Source organism: Hylaeus anthracinus, unplaced genomic scaffold (assembly GCF_026225885.1).
Source record: "Hylaeus anthracinus isolate JK02 unplaced genomic scaffold, UHH_iyHylAnth1.0_haploid 11997, whole genome shotgun sequence".
Taxonomy (NCBI): Eukaryota; Metazoa; Arthropoda; class Insecta; order Hymenoptera; family Colletidae; genus Hylaeus; species Hylaeus anthracinus.
The window spans coordinates 6,424,895-6,442,660 of record NW_026534344.1 but is presented as its reverse complement, the minus strand read 5'-3'; the positions used below and the strand labels follow the sequence as shown (position 1 = coordinate 6,442,660).

General features: G+C 38.1%; 1 protein-coding gene across 1 annotated transcript in view; it reads left to right on the top strand.

Moving 5' to 3' along the window:
• The window catches only part of LOC128889743 (uncharacterized), an 89,342-nt gene that overhangs the window by 38,870 nt on the left and 32,706 nt on the right, over positions 1–17,766 (top strand). The window contains 1 exon segment of the mRNA XM_054147668.1: positions 16,162–16,197. Within this exon segment, the coding sequence (XP_054003643.1) occupies positions 16,162–16,197 (36 nt within the window).

Below are 17,766 nucleotides of genomic sequence, written 5' to 3'. Positions count from 1 at the left end.
AGAAAGCTGTCCCCGTTCAACCTAGATGCGATTTCATTATGCCGAACATCCTTCGTTTTGCACTTATCATCCCCGTAAATGTCCTAACAAATAATTTAGCACACGCTGCCTTATTCTTCGTGGCTTCCGTTCTCCAAGGTGTCATTAGGAAATTGTACATTTTCGCTAGAGAACATTAACTGTACCAGTTGTAAGCCAACGAGAATCTCGAAGACGTACAACGAGACACGTGACATCATCGTGTTTTACATTTTTGCTCGTTAACGCGCACAAGCGATAACTACGCATAATGTTTTGACTACTTTTTACTTTTTTATTTACCAGTCCTACTTACATCAAGTCCGCCAGCACTTAATCAGAACGGAAATTGCCCTACTACAAAAACAAAACAGTTACCTCGTGACTTTTATCTTCTTTCCTATTTACACGGTCACGTGAATTTGGTTCCGATTTAGTTCCGCTTTCTTTCAAATAAAACCAGCCAGAGGACAGCAACCGAGCTTTCGGGACAGTCATACACTTGCTTATCTGTATAGTGACCGAAATGGAGAACAAAGTTACAAGTCGAATATAGACCAATGATCAAACAAAAGAAGTTGATTAATAAATAAGTTATTCTGGATTCGAATATATGTTTAAATGAACAAAAAATTTTTGAATTTTTGAATTTTTGAATTTACGCTAACACTTAAAACTCTTCACTGACAGCGTATGAAAATTGATTCCGAAGGTGAGATGTTAAAGAAAATAAATCAGAATAGAATCCTTGAATTTGGATGAGTAAAAACGGGAGTACTACGACAACTGTTAAATTGCGGACTTCCCAATTGTCTCGAAAGAAAGTTTCAGTGTCTTAGAAGTGTGCACAAGTATCAGTCTGGTAGTCCCCGCGTTAAGAGCAAACAAAATAGATTAAATTTATTTTTCTACTTCCCACTCGCAAGTCCCCAACAAAATAGACATAACAGTCCTACTACAAACACAGCAAAGAATATCCCTGTTCAATTATTTTCGCCCGTCTAGGCGGTGCGCGGTATCGCAGAACCACGGGAAAGGTTGCCTCTTGAGCAGCGCTCCTTCGGCGTCAAGTGTATCGTCTGGTCTCGTCTCCCTCCCTTTGACTCCTTTTCTTCCCCTTTATTTTCCCTTTTATTCCCGCTCCGAGTCGAGATAACTGCGACCGTGTTCTATCCCGGGGAACGAGTTTTGCAGCTATGCTGCGACCTCAACAAAGCGAGGCAGGCTGCTAGCGCGCGCGTTAGGACTCGCGATAGAAGGAAAACGCGAGAGGACACCTCGGGGAATTCAAGAAAAAATAGTCACCGCGGTTCGTTTGCATGCTGCACACGCGGCAATCCGTGGCAGTAGATCGCCGATCGCCTAATAAAGTGAGGCGACGGACGTTTCGCTAAGCTTCGACCGCGGCTCTCGAGATCTCCGCGAGTAATTCGAGCATTAATGGGACTGCGAAGAGGAGCTGGAGGATCGCACGGGTAAACGGGACCCAAGCACGTAGGTGTTTCGTATCGAGCCGCTCATTAGATCTTTGTACCGGCGGACCAAGCACGAGTCGAAAAAATCCGTTGCATTATATTTCAGGGAGTTTATTTGTGCGTTGATAGCGCGCGGAGGGAGGGGATGTGGAGCGCGGACAGGGTGTTCTTTGCGCTTACATTTTACTGCTTTCATTCTGCATAGTTTACGCGTTGATGGAATCTTGGGGGAAGGGATAATGGGCGGGGGAGGAGTTGAAAAGATAGAAGATATTATATTTGCGCAGGGTGAGCCGTGGAATTATTTCTACTGCTCGAAAGCAGACCAATCTTTGAGAATTTTTCTCGTGATAAGTGCGCGATGTAGAAAGTTCAAATTTGAATACATGAATATATGCACTTTGAAGCGTGTCGCGTAAAATTTGTATCGAAAAGTATTAGAAAATGACGTCGCATCGGATTATTTATATTATGTGTCATGTTTCACTGTATTCATCGTCAACCCTTTTGTTTTTTAATTTTTTCAAAATTTTCATTTTCTTTATATTTATTCCCCTATCGTTCTTCATGTTCTCATTTTTTTTTTCACTTTTATCTGTTTCTTGCATTTTTTTCCTATTTTTCCTAATAATCAACGTGATACGCTGGAACTCACTTTAACGTCTTATTCGTCTTCGTTAATTGGCACGTGCCTACAACTTTAACTTGAGTCTTTCAAATGGTCAGAATGAATTCTGTAAGAAATTTATAAGTAGTAAGTTTTATATTTTTATCTGGTTGGTATCTTATCGATAGCTTGCTGATAAGTTTGTCTCGAATTTCGTACGCTTTATCCATGTAACTGGATAAGCTGAACTGACTTCTGCGACGAATATTTGCATAGCAATTCCGTACAATCGCATTAACCTATTCAGAACGGGCGCTGTACATTTACACTGCACGCTCATTGTCAATGTAAACGTTGGACGTTCGTCCCGAATGAGCTAAAGTAACGGTGTGCCAAAAGGATGTCGATAAATTTACTCTGGTCTAAAACTCGAAAGTAATTGGTAATATATTTATACCTCCAAGAAATTCTTTTGCTAACGTTACTATTCACAAGGGACAATCATTTTTGAATAGTAATTACGCCAGGACTTCATTTTCAGTTACGTATAATTTGTAACGAACATCTTGTTATAACTTTTGAATCTAATTTCACTTTTCGAAACGTACCTAATAATGGTTGACAAGACTCTGACATTGTTCTTTATTTATCGCCTTCCATTTCTTCCTAACTAATTAGAATTTCAGAGTACTCTAATTCAGAAATGAATTTGGAACCCGTAGTTTCCGTTGATTTGTTTCTGGAGAAAGTCATTCGACTATGGCGTTGGATCTTGGTGGAGTTTGACACGGAATGATTTGTATGCGCAAACAAGGTGCAAATTTTCGCGTATCGTCGAGTGTTCGGTTACATGTCTGATTAGATTGTACGCATCTAAGATTACGGCGCTAAGCACACATGTATTCTGGATGAAACTCGATCGCGTGTATCGCTTTCGTACACCATGATCTTTGCAATGACGCGTACTGTCCTTCTTCAAAGGACAGGAAGGTGTGAATTTCATTTCGATACCACTTTTTAACGTGTTTTGCATTTACACCGAGAACTGTCGAGATGGACTTGTTTGTGTCGGATTATAAAAATACTATAGATTCATCTCGCCGAGCGGATGTTATTTTGTTTCCTTTGTTTCAGCGTCGCTGACGCGTACTGCGAGAACAGTTTGAGTGTGTGACACACGTCGATCGATGAATAAAGTGTTTATTTCAAAGGTGGCCTCGGTATTATTTAATTTCACGTTCCTAATTCAACATGTTGTTTCTTTAAGATTTCATTCGATTAACGCTAAACACGTGTATGATTTATTTGTTAGTAGAGAAAGGAGTTACTTTAAACGTCGATATTTTCTTGCACATTTCTAGAGTTGTTCAGATGTCTCAGCAAAAGTATGAATGATTAGAGTTTTATATAATTTATTTTTGGTTTGAATAGGATAGTTTTTTTTTTAGCACCAATGAAAAATACGAATATACATAGTTCAATGTGATCCAGGTTCAAAGTGTGTAAGAAACATTATATCTGGTGAAAAGTCAAACACCAGATTAAAATATTAAAATAAGTGTATGGAAACTGTTCAGGTTCTACAACAATGGCTCTCACGATAATTTATGGATACACACCATCAGCAAATTCATCTGCACTTTATTTCTGCAAAAAGTTTAGATTGTTTAGAGTTTGTTATTAATAGATGAATCGTTTCTGATTTCGCGGAACGGTTATTTCCTCTCGATTTGGAAAACTAATTATTGATGGATCGCGATGGTCGGCGCGTTCGAAGCCTAAAAAGAGAAAATGACAATCGTACATCCTGCGGAAGCGGATGCTCGCAGGCACGCTTCGCTGACCTCTCCAACCTTCCACTCCTCTCGTTTCTTTTCCTACCTGTGCATTGGTACGTCATTATAAAAAAAAAACGTCACTATTATAATAATAGACCTCTCAAATATTAGAATACTTTCAACGACACCGTTTCATTCAAGTTTCAACAATTTCGATGCGAAACTAGTTGGAGCAAAGTTGTTCCACGAAGTAGCGTAGCGAGGAGACGGTCTTTAATGTTTCGCCGCGAATAAAACGGAATTAGCAGAATGGGAATGACACGCAACCTGCAGCCAGCAATTCGATTCCCGTTACTATGAAAGAATAACGCTTTGCACGGTAATCTCCAGCCATCTTACAATTTACTACGATTTCGCCGTTATTAAGACCGAAGGATCTCGCTGGATACCGTTTCATGTTAAACAAGAAACCTATAGTTCCCCGCAAATCGTGGTATTACGTTGCGGCAACGAAGATACAAGACGAACGACGTCGTTGTGCTCTATTATCTCAAACTGGACAGGCTGTGTTTGCAAATTGCCACGGACGTTTCGGCAACTGACTCTGAATACGGTAATTGCACCGAAGCATTAATGCAAATTTACAATGGTCAGTGTAAATTTCATCTCCTAGGGCTAATTCAGACATTCATACCTTACGATTAAGAAACTGTTGGCTATCGAATCCGTATTTGTCACACTTCCTTATGCGTGCTACACGTGTGGAATGTTTATATCGTAACTGTATCGTAAGTAACTTGTCTCTTTTCTTCGTGACTTGCTATTGGCGCCAATAGGTGGTGGACGTAATCGTTCACGGTATGCAATTATCGCCTATAGGCGTTCGACAAAGTAACTTATCGTATGCAATTGGCGCCTATAAGCGTTCAGTCGATTGCATAGTGCACCATGTGCGGGAGATATTAATCTGGCGGCATATCGATGCGGCGGTATCATTCTGCGCGTGTGAACGATTCGAAAATGTGAAATATCATTTTCTTTCGCGCCAGGTTTCGTTTTCCAAGAAATTCGACTATGGTGTATGGTATCGTAGTAGACTAGCGAAACAACAGCTGTAATTAAAGATAATCCATCACGTGTGCTGAGTGTGTTGCAATTGTTGCGATATACCTTGTTGATGCAATATTGGCCATGCTGGATTAAAAACTAGCGATTTTCATCGAGATTGCGATAACGATCTATCGAACTACATAATCACTCCTTCAACGTCGCAATAGTTAATGGGCATGGAATTTTGAAACAACGATCATCGTGGAAATAAAAGAAGCGTTTATCAAGGTTGATAACCGGAAATTGGGAACACACTTATCTCGACATGCTTTATTTGATTATTTCATTTGATCGGAATACAATTACGAATTTGTGGATTTTTCATTACACGTCGACGCGATATTTTTCGGAGGTTTTATCTACCGTTTGATTAGAGAAATCGTGAATCTTTAAATCGTTGATTATTGTACGTTGTACAGTTAAGTGATTAGATTAAAGGTACGTAACATGCTATGTTTATAACATGGTACTTGTTATTACGTATCCATGATGGTATATACTTATGGATGGTATGTAATTAGGTTTATTAAACACCTACAGTTAGCAAATTGGTATACAAGGTAACGCTATAAGAAGCTAGTTATCTAAAGTTAACAAAGAGTGAGATTCATGCTTGAGATAGGAATTTGTAATCTGTACACTGTATCGTTTAGTTAATCAAAAGTAAAACAGAATAGAGTTTTTTCAAATACGATACAAAAAGCTATAAAGGTATGACTAAATACTTTACACTTTACACTTTTGCACTTACACTTTACACTTTTGCACTTTTTATATCTGAAGATCTTATTCGCAGCGAACTTTCGCTGAAAGCAGAAGCGGCTTATAATGTTAACAAAATTGTACGTGGCATCGTTTGTTAGCGCAACAGTCATATGTGTTGGCGATCGGCAATATAATAAAACATTTTGTTTTATTCTCGTCTCGATTTTGAAATAATCTTGATCTCGCTCAAATCTCGGTATGCTAAATTTCGATATCGATCTCGAACGAATACAAGTAATCTCGATCTCGAATCGCATCTCGAAATTGAGACGAGATCGAGATTTATTTCGTCTCGCGCGCATCATTAATTACCAGACTATGAGAAGTTTAATTTTGAAAAACTCTAAAACCACATCTTCCTATTCATTTAATAAACCGTCCACATAAGGAGGCCACGATAACATATGAGAACGAATACGATCACTAATTTTACCTCTCCGTCATGATTTCCTTTGCGCACGTTTTGATTTAGATTAAAATTTTAAGCGACTTTATCTTGAAAACAAAGACTTCATTGTGACTGCTTTCTTAATTCTGGGATGTATATTAGTATGGTATAGTCTGTTAATTCTTTCTCATTTCCTGCGGAAACCTTTGTATACATGTTTCACAGGATGTTACTGCTTTCGATGAACGAACCTCGAGAGAGTACAGAGGCCTACGAAACAAAAAAGAAAGTTCACGTAAACATAGGTTCACGATTGGCTGGTTTTCAAGGTGCAATAGCGTAAAGCAGAGATGGGCAAAGTTTTATTCGTATAATGGATGACTAATGAAAACGTTGAGTGATTTACTTGATTGGACAATTATTCAGAACGGGTTTTATTCATGTAAGAATGCAGAATCGAGAAGGTTGAGATGGCCAAAAGTGCTTTATCCTATTTATATTTATTTAAATATCATTTTTATTACTAAAATTTATAATATAAGAGGCATGAAAAATATTCTCCTTATCCAAAGAAACAATGTTCATAATACTCATTTGCCATATTAGTTTGTTGTCGATAAATATCGTGATTATTAAAATTCATGAATATACTGCAATCTTTGCATTCAGTTACATTTATTGAATTCCAAACAACACCAAGAATATATTCCTTAATGAACAAAATTCTGGACCCGGTACATTGAGGTGGCTACTTAACCTACTTACTTCTCCCATGAATATCGCTGTGGTTCTTAAAATTCACGAATACATGCTAATTGTTTAATCCAGTTACATTTATTGAATCCCAAACAACTCGAGACACCCAAAAAGGATACTTGTTTGCCCAAAGAAAAGAATTCAGGCCTGTCGTGGTTCAGCTGGCTAAAAAGTACTCATCCCATTTATTTGGTAATGCTCCCTACTTTTTTTCAGAATAGATATATCTACCCGTAACAGAGGTTATGGTAAAACTAGATGCATAGTTTCGCTGTGCATCCACTGTTGGAGGCGGTTGAACGGCCTCGTAACGTCTTGGAGGAGGAATGATTGAGCCGCAGCCGAAGAAGCAGCCGCAGAGCTGCTCTCCGCCATCGTTTAACCGGATTAGGAAGCCAGTCAGAGAAACGACCCTGTTCCGCGATGTACTTCAGATACAATGTCAACACGTGTACCCGGTTGGCCGCGTGTGCAACAGTACGCCATAACGTGAACGTGCGTGCGGTACCGCACGAGGTCCGATGAACACGATGAACCGCGGCTCGTACGCTCGATCTCCGATTCGTGTGTACATGCACGTGGCTGCACGGGTTGCAGCCAATGCATTTGAAGCGCGCGTCGCCTCTTCCGCTTCCTGTTCGTCCGCGAACGAACAGCCATTAATTATCCCGCTGCGTCATCGTCACCCACTTTGAGGATCGAATCTATCGAATGAGGATGTTTAGTGTTCCAGTTTTTTTTTTTATCTAGATACTTATCTAGAATTTTTCTGAAGATGTTTCATTTAACGTTTAGGTTGCAATTTTGAAATTTAAGTTCGAGGTAAATTAATAGTTTGCTTGGTAGTAGGGACGATTAGTGTATTATTTATCCGCTTTGTATTATTTATCAGCTTCAAATGTGTTGTAATTAGTTTGTTCCTATTTTCGTATACTTTATTAGATTTTTTTATCATTTTAATATCTGTGTAACTTACATACAATTGAAATTCATCGCACAGGATGTTAAGGAGTTTAGGTTTTTTCCTGAGACTATTAGTCCTCTACTATTCGAAATAAAATCTTGCCCATCTGTGATTCGATCCCATTAACAAACACGCTATTTGTCCTAACACAAGCACCAACCAGCACCATATCAATTCCCATTCGCGGTATCACGATTCATTATCTGACACAGTAATCGCGTAACGTCACGTGGACGACGGTTTGGTAACTCACACGATTGGTTCGCAGGAAGAACGTCGAATTCGCAATCGTTCGCAGTTATTTTCGCGTCGAAATTGCGAATCGTCACGGAAACAAGCGTCGAGCTTCTATGCCCCGCATCGCGTGCGACAGTTCCTCTAGGCGAGGCGGGCCGGGGCCGTATGAATTTCATGCTTCAGCCACGTTTGACGGTTCGTTAAACAGACCACCGTATATTTTGTAATTGTTCTCGAAAAACACAGGGCGTACAGCTTATTTACCGAGCGGACCAGAAACACGTTCAAATTCAATTTCTCGCTTAACCTTCTCGGTCTCGCAACTTCATTTTTAAGCGGAAACGAATACTCTTTGGATGTTTCACGTTATTTAGAGCTCGTATAAAGTGAATTTTAAAAAAAAAAAAGTCAAACCAGGAAAGCTTTCGAACCTGAATATTTTTATCTAAACGAAACTTTGTGTGAATGTAAAGCATATTGAGGTATGCGCAAAACAATTTCTTTTTTTTTAGTAAATTAAAATTGTTTCTACAGACACCTGTGCCTCTCCAATCTAAGAAATTTGCATGTAGACTCAACAATTCAATTTTATAAAAGCAAGGATGCCGTATACACACTTCGTAAATGTGTCATACTGTCGTCAATTTTCTGAAATTGTATTCACCGTTAGGTCACCTGTTGCTTGACGAAACTTGCAGTTTCGCAATCGAAGGAAAAGGACTCCGCTCGAATAAATATTTGAAATTTGTTCGGTAAATTGCCATTCCCGCGGTTGAGATGCACGCGAAATACGCAAGCGAGGTTCGAGGCCGTCATTTTCAAGCGCAGATATCGTATTATTAACCTTCTCCCGAGTAAATTGCGAGATAGTTATGTAAGTAACTTGTGCTGAGTGTAAATTTCGTCAATTGGTCCCATTGGGGACGTACTTTCGAATTTCGCGCGTCACTTGCCGATCCATTGGAAAATATTATACGGAATGGGATGACTACGTGAAATTTAATTGAAATTTAAAAGAAACTCTGACGAACGCTCGGTTGGTATCCTGGTGCATGTCCATTTAACGTATACATACATTAAAGTTAATGGTTGGTCTATCAAAGCTGTTATTAAAATAAAAAGAAATAAAAAGAAAATGGCGTTACAAGGATGTAGATCTTTCGTGGAGATTTCATGAAATAGAAGGTAGTTTGTGTAGAATCGTAGTTTGTTAGATAAAATTAAGAGAAATGTCCATGTTTTTATTTGCAGATATTTTGTTACGAAATCGTGTCAGAACTCGAACCTTTCATTAAAATATGACAACAATTGGTATAAGTACAATGACTTCGTTCGAAAGGTGAGGAAGGTTCGTGGAAAGGGAGGGTGATTACATTTTAAAAGTACGTTTCACGTATCGATTCGACTGATGCAACAATAAGCACGAACTCTGCGGTCGACTATTTATTGGGAACCAGAGAGAATTCGGAAAATATTTCGAGGCACGTTTCGAATTAATACCTTTCCACTCCGTTACAATGGCCATTGTACGCGGAAATATCACGGTAATTGCGCACACGCAGTCACACGTTCCTGGCTAAGTAACTACAAATTGCCCTTCCCTTTCTCAAGGTTAATGCGTATTTGTTGTACGGTTCTTACTTCCTTCCCTCGGTTTGGAACGATATCGGCCGAGAGCACTTTTACTTTTAGCCTCCTCGCGATGCTCGCGCACGGTCGGGGTAGCCGGATTATTTTTCAATCGCTGATTGCGCTGTAATTATCGCCCGGCTAAAAGATCCTACGGTGCCGTGGAAGGCCGGAATTTCCGGTCCTCTGGCTCCGACCGGTAGTACTTAATTACGAGTGGCCAGATACCGTATCTGGATGCACTTTTGCGTGCTGCGTCGGTATTAAGATGCATTCGGGATACGGTTAATCTAGCGCCTGTGTGTACTTGTGTTTTCGTTGGATATTTCTGTTCGCGGAGAGATAACCGTGGCTTTGTTCCGGTACAGAATTGCGATCCGATGCGTCGATAATCACCGTTGTAACGGAACACACCGAGTGTCGTAAGGGTTGGTTTAACTCTGAAAGCGTGCGCAGTGAAACAAGAAGCAGAGCGGTCGGTACGGGCGTGATTGCACGGCTCCACTTAGGGAGAAAATAAGTTGCTTTCCTGTTGCACTTCAACTTAATGCGGTGCGCAACTGTTTCGAAGCGAACGCTAATGGATAGGGTTGGGACCAGGAGGGGCCAGGCTGAGACTTGGAATCACATTTGCATAGGCTTTGAATTTACATGATAAAGATGATTGAGAAATTTGCATACTCGTGTGATTAGTAGTATGACTTTGTAGTAATAAGTAACGTATTTGGGACAAAGTGCAGTATCGCTACGTTTCATTCCAGAGATATTTGATGGACTCATCAATGAGGCTTATTTAGCAGGTACTGGAAGTTTCATTATAAAGGATCTTTCAAATGGGGTTTTAGGATTTTGTATTTTACATGAGTTTGTAATACCTTCTTTATGTGTTTGTGTTTGAAACGTTTCAGGTTCGGTGCACCAGTTGTATACGCGTGGAAAATTACATATCATTATAATTTAAATAAATTTATTTAATTTTACAAATATAACAACATATTTTGTAAGAAAATAAGGTATCATTTTAACCGTGCTTCCACATCCACTCTTAACTAAATTGCAAGTATCCAGTAATTTTGAAGCGTTCGTAATAACTTGATCGCCCACTGCAGGTGTTTAAGTATCATAATTTATGCTGCTTAGCAGATAATAAATGATTCCCGAAGCGCAAGTGTACGCGTGGCCCTTGCATGCTTAATTCGCGTCACAACGAGCTAGAAGATAGGTACTTATTTCAGCTGTCTCTATGAACTAGGGGGCAATGATTATTTCGTTCTCAGTCGTGTCTTGACAAATTGGCGTACTTGTTTTAACGAGAACAATTTCCTGGCGATATGGATTCGGTGTTCTCGGTTGTTGAAGCTGGGGTAGTGTTGTGATCTCTATCGTTCTGCTTCATTAACTATTTAATCGTCCACTTGCAACGTCACTCTATCAAATAATGAATCATATTTCTCAATCAGTAACATTGGGTAGCTTATCTTTATTTCATTATCGCCTTATCACAGTGGTTCTCGACGTTTCTTCGTGTGATTACTATTGTTGGATCATCATCGTTAAAATAAACTATTACTTTTCATTCAGGTTATTTTCACAAATTGAAAATGGCATCCCTAATGGGAGAAGTATAAAGAGAGACATCTAAGCAAATGCAAAGTAATGTAAAGTAAATATTAAATTAATGTAAAAAATGTTGTAGTCAATTTGCACCCCGATAAATTCATGTCGATGAAAAATCATTAATTTCTCGCTGAAGTAAATACATAGGACGATTCGACCGTAAGGCAGGAAACTTGGATTACATTCTCGATCACAGGAATCTCCCTGTAACCGATGTGTCTTGACGCGATTTCACTTGCTCCGACTTGGTTCCCATCATCCACCATCTGCTACGTTTTCAGAACACCTGTTTACCGAGAGTTTGTCTACGCGAGCCGATGCCCACACGGCGCACTTCCTCGTTAGATCGCTCGTCTGTGATTCGTGGAAAATACACTCCCGCGGATTATGAATATTAGCCGTTTTGCCTAGTTTTATGTAATCGCGATTTCACTGGGAACATTTCTTTGCCACGTTTCCCTTTTCCTGTTTCTCGTGGACGTTTCTTTTCTATTGAGATACAGATGCGAGCTGGGTGACACGTGGAAATAGGGAATCCGTCTTTCGTAATTACAGTAATTACTCTGTTTTTGGTGGCATTGCGTGTGAGAATTGAACGTTTGACACGTTCGATCATATATATATATATATATAGAAGACAAATGAACATTGTGAGCCTCGATTTATATTAGAGAATTTTTTATGGGAATCGAGTGGATTGTGATTTTTCATCCGTGTCTATGATTTCTCACCAAGCTTACTGCAAGCCGGTTCTTTTGGTTCTCATTCGATGTCTATTGCTTTAGTCTTTTTTTTTTCACTCGACTTTCGCCCGACTTCATCTCACGATATGAATTTTCACATGGATATATTACTATTCAAGAACAATTCAATATCCTTTTTATAATAGCATTATTTTCCTGTTTATTCTAGCTTTAATCCTCTCCTAATAATTACGCAATAGTCAGACAGTTATGTGTCTAAGCTAATTAAAGAACAATAACTGTGTATCGTTCATCTATGGATTATGTGTTCTGTAACATAAAATTATATCATTCTTCGAATTAAAATCAACATTATAATTTCAAATGGGTTATGTTGCTTGAAGCAGAATCGCAGAATCGAGATTAAACTAACGAATAATGTTGAAATAATTTAATTTAAAGACTGAAGAGGAAGCTATCGACATTGCTAACTTTTGATTTATTTAAATTAGGTGATTGAAAACTTGTATAAAAATAGAGTAGGTACGAAATGAACTATCAATCTTATTTTACACAAATAAAGGGTTTTCAAAAGAGGTTTAGAATTTAATTACCGTTATAAATTAAATTTAATTAACATAGCATTGTGTTTTATTAAAAAGTTAGGTCCTAATTACAGTTACAACAGGTTGAGTTCGGTTCTGACGCCGTTTGATTGTTGTTGTAATGGAATCGGTCAATTTTAGATACAGTTATTTGTAATTAGTGGTGTAGCAAGGGACGTTAATTTCTACGGGTAGGTAATTCTATTTAGAATGGAGAATGTACGGTATTATAGCAATTTAGCAGTCGCTTCTTGTAGCGGAAGAAGAACCATTTCCAACGAACAATACTGCAACTTTGAAAATCATACAATGGACATTTATAGTACAACAATATCGATAACATCACAGAAAATATTTATTAATATTCGCAGAATTCTAGTTTTTATTCCGAGATGTAAATCTCCGTGTTCTATCACATATTATACAAAATGTTACGACTCAGTCGAGTGCTTCGAAACTAAAATTTAACAAAATTCAAAAAATGGGATCTCACCAATTTGTCACGTGAACAGTTCACGTACAAGTGTTCTTTTCCTTCGATAGTTCTCGAATAATCGAAAACGAGGTCGATAATCTTCCTGGTATGTAGAGCAAAGTAGAAATACTTCCTTTATTACGTTTTTACCTTTTTCTCTTTTGCTTCACTCGTCATAAGAATAATCCACCTTATTTTCGTTTATGTTATCCCCGAAACCATGCTCGTTCCTTTAGTGTTCGAGTTCGAATTTGTTAACGAGGTCCAATGCTGCGCTACAAGTGCCGGCAAGTCGTTAACTTGCGTAATCACTGAAACCCAGGAAGCGTTAGAAACAGGTAGCGTCATTGTTCGTCCATTTGTCAGGACATGCATCATCATCGGGATCGGGGAAGCTAGCTGGCTCGTTAACGCAGTGAAAATATGGCGATTCGCGGAACTCGTGGCGCGAATTCGGTCGCGACTTTTTCTTCTAGAAAGTCCTCCGCTTCTATTCGGTTTCTCGTTCAGGTTAATGTGTTATCACTCGCTGTGCGATTTCTTCTCCTTATCCGAGGCTATCGGGGCACCATTGAAATTTTGTTCCAAGCAAGATGCTTTCCCTCGTTCATCTTCGAAGATATGCTACACAAGCTGACAGATAATCACCCTGAGCATTTCACTCAATCTTGTCTCGCCTCTCGTCTGATTATACTGCGTGGGCGTTCCTAGTCGATCTCATTTGAAAATGATTCGTTGATATAATGGAAGAAAGTTGCTTCAATGAAGATTCCGTTTACGTTGAATCTGGGGTGTAATTTTCATTTCGAAATATCTATTAATTTTAACAAAGTTTTATATAGTTCGTTTAGATATTAGAATTGTAGTGATCGATGGTGTTTCCCTTTCTAAGAGACACTTTTATTACATTACGATTTTGAAAGTAACACGTACTGTACATATTCTAAACTGTTCTTTTTGTGTTATGCATTTTCTCTTGTAACACTTCGAAGTCTATGATTTCCCTGCAGCGTTTTCACCGCATCTCTGAATGAACGTCAACTATCCACTTAAGTATTTGCACACCAGAGATATGATAATTAGGTAATAACTGTGTATTAGTCTGGCATTATTCGTAGAAAGTCCATATTTCCTCGCGAATGAAAAATGTTAACTTTCTGTCAAGAAGAATTCATTATTGTTTCTAACCTATTTTTATCTAGGCTTATCAGTGATCGATTAGTCTCGTCTGTGTATAGTGTTTTCATCATGATGTAAATCGATTTTGTAATAAGTGCATGAGATGAAGTGAATTGGTCATTCGTACTTATACATATACATATATTTTAGATATAAGTCTCATTTTTATTTTTTTCTGTCTCCATTAATTTTTAAGAATTTAAACCAAACACTCAAAATTACTCCTCGCAACCGAATATTTAAATAAATCTCATTCAGAAATTTAAGCGTGTTTTCATATCTCGAATATGAATGCCAGCCAATAAGAAAACACCTAGCATTATTATTTTTTTTTTATTAAAATTAGGTATTGTCAATTGTGATAATCAATTATCAATTATATCAATTTATCTTTTTCCATTAGTAGTGATAATAGTGGAATTAACATATGTACTATAAAATTTGCAATAGTTAGCACAAAATAGTGCAAATACTCTAAAGATATGTAAGTAGATGTAAATACAATAAAGAGATTCGTTATATACGATTAAGGCACACGTTCAGGTCAATGTACTTTGCGCACTGCCATTTATGAATGGCAAGCTCATGTTCGATAAGCGTGAAGCTCGCGAGGAAACACGCGAGACTGTACGAGTTTCTGTTTTAAGTTGGAGTAAATTATCGTTGATTCACAAATCTAATGTCAGAGGCATATTTTCATTCGAGTGCTTATATAAACAACTTTTATACGTATAATTACATTCGCGAGTACGTATCAACAGATAACAGAGAGAATACTTTCTTTTTCTAAGTATATGTACGTGAATTAATCCGAACTTGTGCAAGGTTCCAATTAAAAGAAAAATAATTAGGTACGAATGTGAAGTTAGGTTACTTGTACTTTTTTTTCGTTGATATTTCGCTGATATTATATTTTTTTCGTTGATAAACACGTTTTATAGTCGTACATGACGTCGTTACAGGTGGGCGGTACATTTTTCTTTAGATTTATTCCCGTCTTGATTTTTCAGTTTATTTTTTGTTTTGTCGAATAAACGCGGCGACTGCGTTCACGAAGGAAAGTCACGAACGATTTCATGTCGAGGCATTTTCGAACAGCCCATTGTATAGCAGAAGATTTATTAACAGGCCAGTGATCGAAGAAAAATGGGTCGACGTCGATGACAATGACAATGGTACGGTCTGGCACCGTGCAATCAACTTCGTTTCGGTGACATTTATTAAATTACAGAACCCACGAACATGTTTTCCTCTGTCACACACGAACAATATAAAAGTAGAGAAAGTTCATTTTATTTTATTTGAAAAGTTAGAATATTTTGTATGCGAACCTCGAAGACGCGAAGTTCGAGAAGCAACTTGTTAAAGTTGTAGTTTCTTCTTTCGGTAAAGGTGTGATTAAAAAGATTCGCAATTAAACTCGTCTTTAAGGAAGAAGTTGCGCCACTAGAAACCTGATTGCGTTACTTTCAATTTGGATGTAAGCGAGATCAGTGACTCAACTCACTTCGCATTTTATTAGTTTTGTTTAATGAATATCTTCGTTATACGTATAAGGCTGGAATGCTTGTATCAACGTATTAAACTGGTTATTTAAATCAAGATGTTTTGGACCCTGATGCGAGTATGCTCTATATTCGTTCCATAGTTGATCAAAATACATTGACAGTAATACAGTATACATCAACTGTTCTGATAACAATTTGAAATTATTTATTACAATACAGTACCCGTGACAAAACAGAAAAACGACAGGTTTATATAATAATTATTATTCGATTTCTTTTACAGTTTTTATTAAGCATTGTTTCATTCACAAGTAGAATATTCCTCTAGAAACATTGATCCTTATTAAATATTTTTCTTATGTTTCAGGTAAGGCAGTACCACCTTAGACAGTCTCATGAATTAGTAAGTATGATGATAATATTAGATACTAATATATATACCCTACTTCTAATAATAACTAAATACTAAAAATTTCTAATTCCTAAGTTTCATAAAATTTTCAAAATCAATTCTATTGGTCACCATAACACTTTATCTACCGGCTCATTTAGAGACAGTCTACAATTTAGAGAAGAATTTTCTACCAACAACACAGTGCCTAAATTCTATATGTATAGAAGCTAAACACTGAAATTAAAAATCCTATTAATAGATTGTCAGCAGATAAAGTATTAAAATTTTAACATTAAAATTTCACATAAAATCACTCCACTCAAACCTCACTCGACGCCTGTTTATAATCATTCGAGAGGCAACCATTGTTGCATAGCGCTGTACGTGAATTGCCACACACTGATACGAAAATCTTTATGCTGCAATACGTCGCGAATCGCCAATCAGCTGCATCCTGCGACCTCGTTTGTCTTTTTCTGTTGGATGTCCGTGCACCGCGGTCACATCTTGTTTCGTACGTTGTTTTGATAACAGACGGTAGTTACGATTTATTATTCTTATTCGAGCGCGAACGGCCCTGTAAACGCGAATCTGTAACGCCAGGGATCGATGAAACCTTTGATACACGCCGACGTGATCGAACGATCAACTACTATGTATTAATGTTTATTAAACGGTTTGATCGTACGTCCTTATTAAAGCTTGATTAACTGGCAGGTAAATGGGACGACACGTCTTCTTGATACTTCGCGTTAACGGTACCGTCTTACGGAGCGCGAATAATACGAACCAATAATTTCCGAACTCGTTTGTCTCTCAATCGCGAATTCGCAGATGGCGTGGATAAGTTTAAACAGATGGCTTTAGATGTTCAACGTTACATGGACCACACCTAAGCGGTTATTAACGACGATGGCTTACAAGGGAAGGGCACGAATTGTGGGTTACCGATTTTGATGCACTTCGGTACCGACCTTTTTTATCAAAAAATATTTGTTCCGGCGTTTTTTATTTTTAGATAGGCCCCCGTTTTCGTAAAAATCGAGGTTAATAATGAGGTTAATTTGACAATATTTGTAAAATCGTAAACAATCATTCTTCCATTTTATTTTATGATTTTCCTAAGAGAACGTCTGACATCGACCAATGAAAAGCGAGAGTGAATAAATTCGTGTTAAATTAACCGCGTTGTGGAACTATCCGCGTCTTATATGTCTACCGTTATTTCCTTCTTGGTTTAATGCTATTTTATTTCCACTTCTCGGAACGGATCGTTTTCGCTACTAATACCATCGCGTATGCAAATAAACTCCTGTTTCAAGTGGTGTAATTTCTGTCAAGAGGTGGATAGGCCGTTCGAAATATCGCCCACTTTGTCTTGCTGAAATTGGCCGTCCGGAATACGATTACTTTGAAATGGAGACGTCGCGCACGGTGTGTAGGCCTGACGTAGGATTTTACTTTCGCTGGTGAAACAATAAAATTGGAGGTGCTCGCATCCGTTTGATCGTTGCAATACGAAAGGGAATTATGATGATAAGTTTGCCCAGTTATGGTAGGTTGTATCGTCGATGCCAT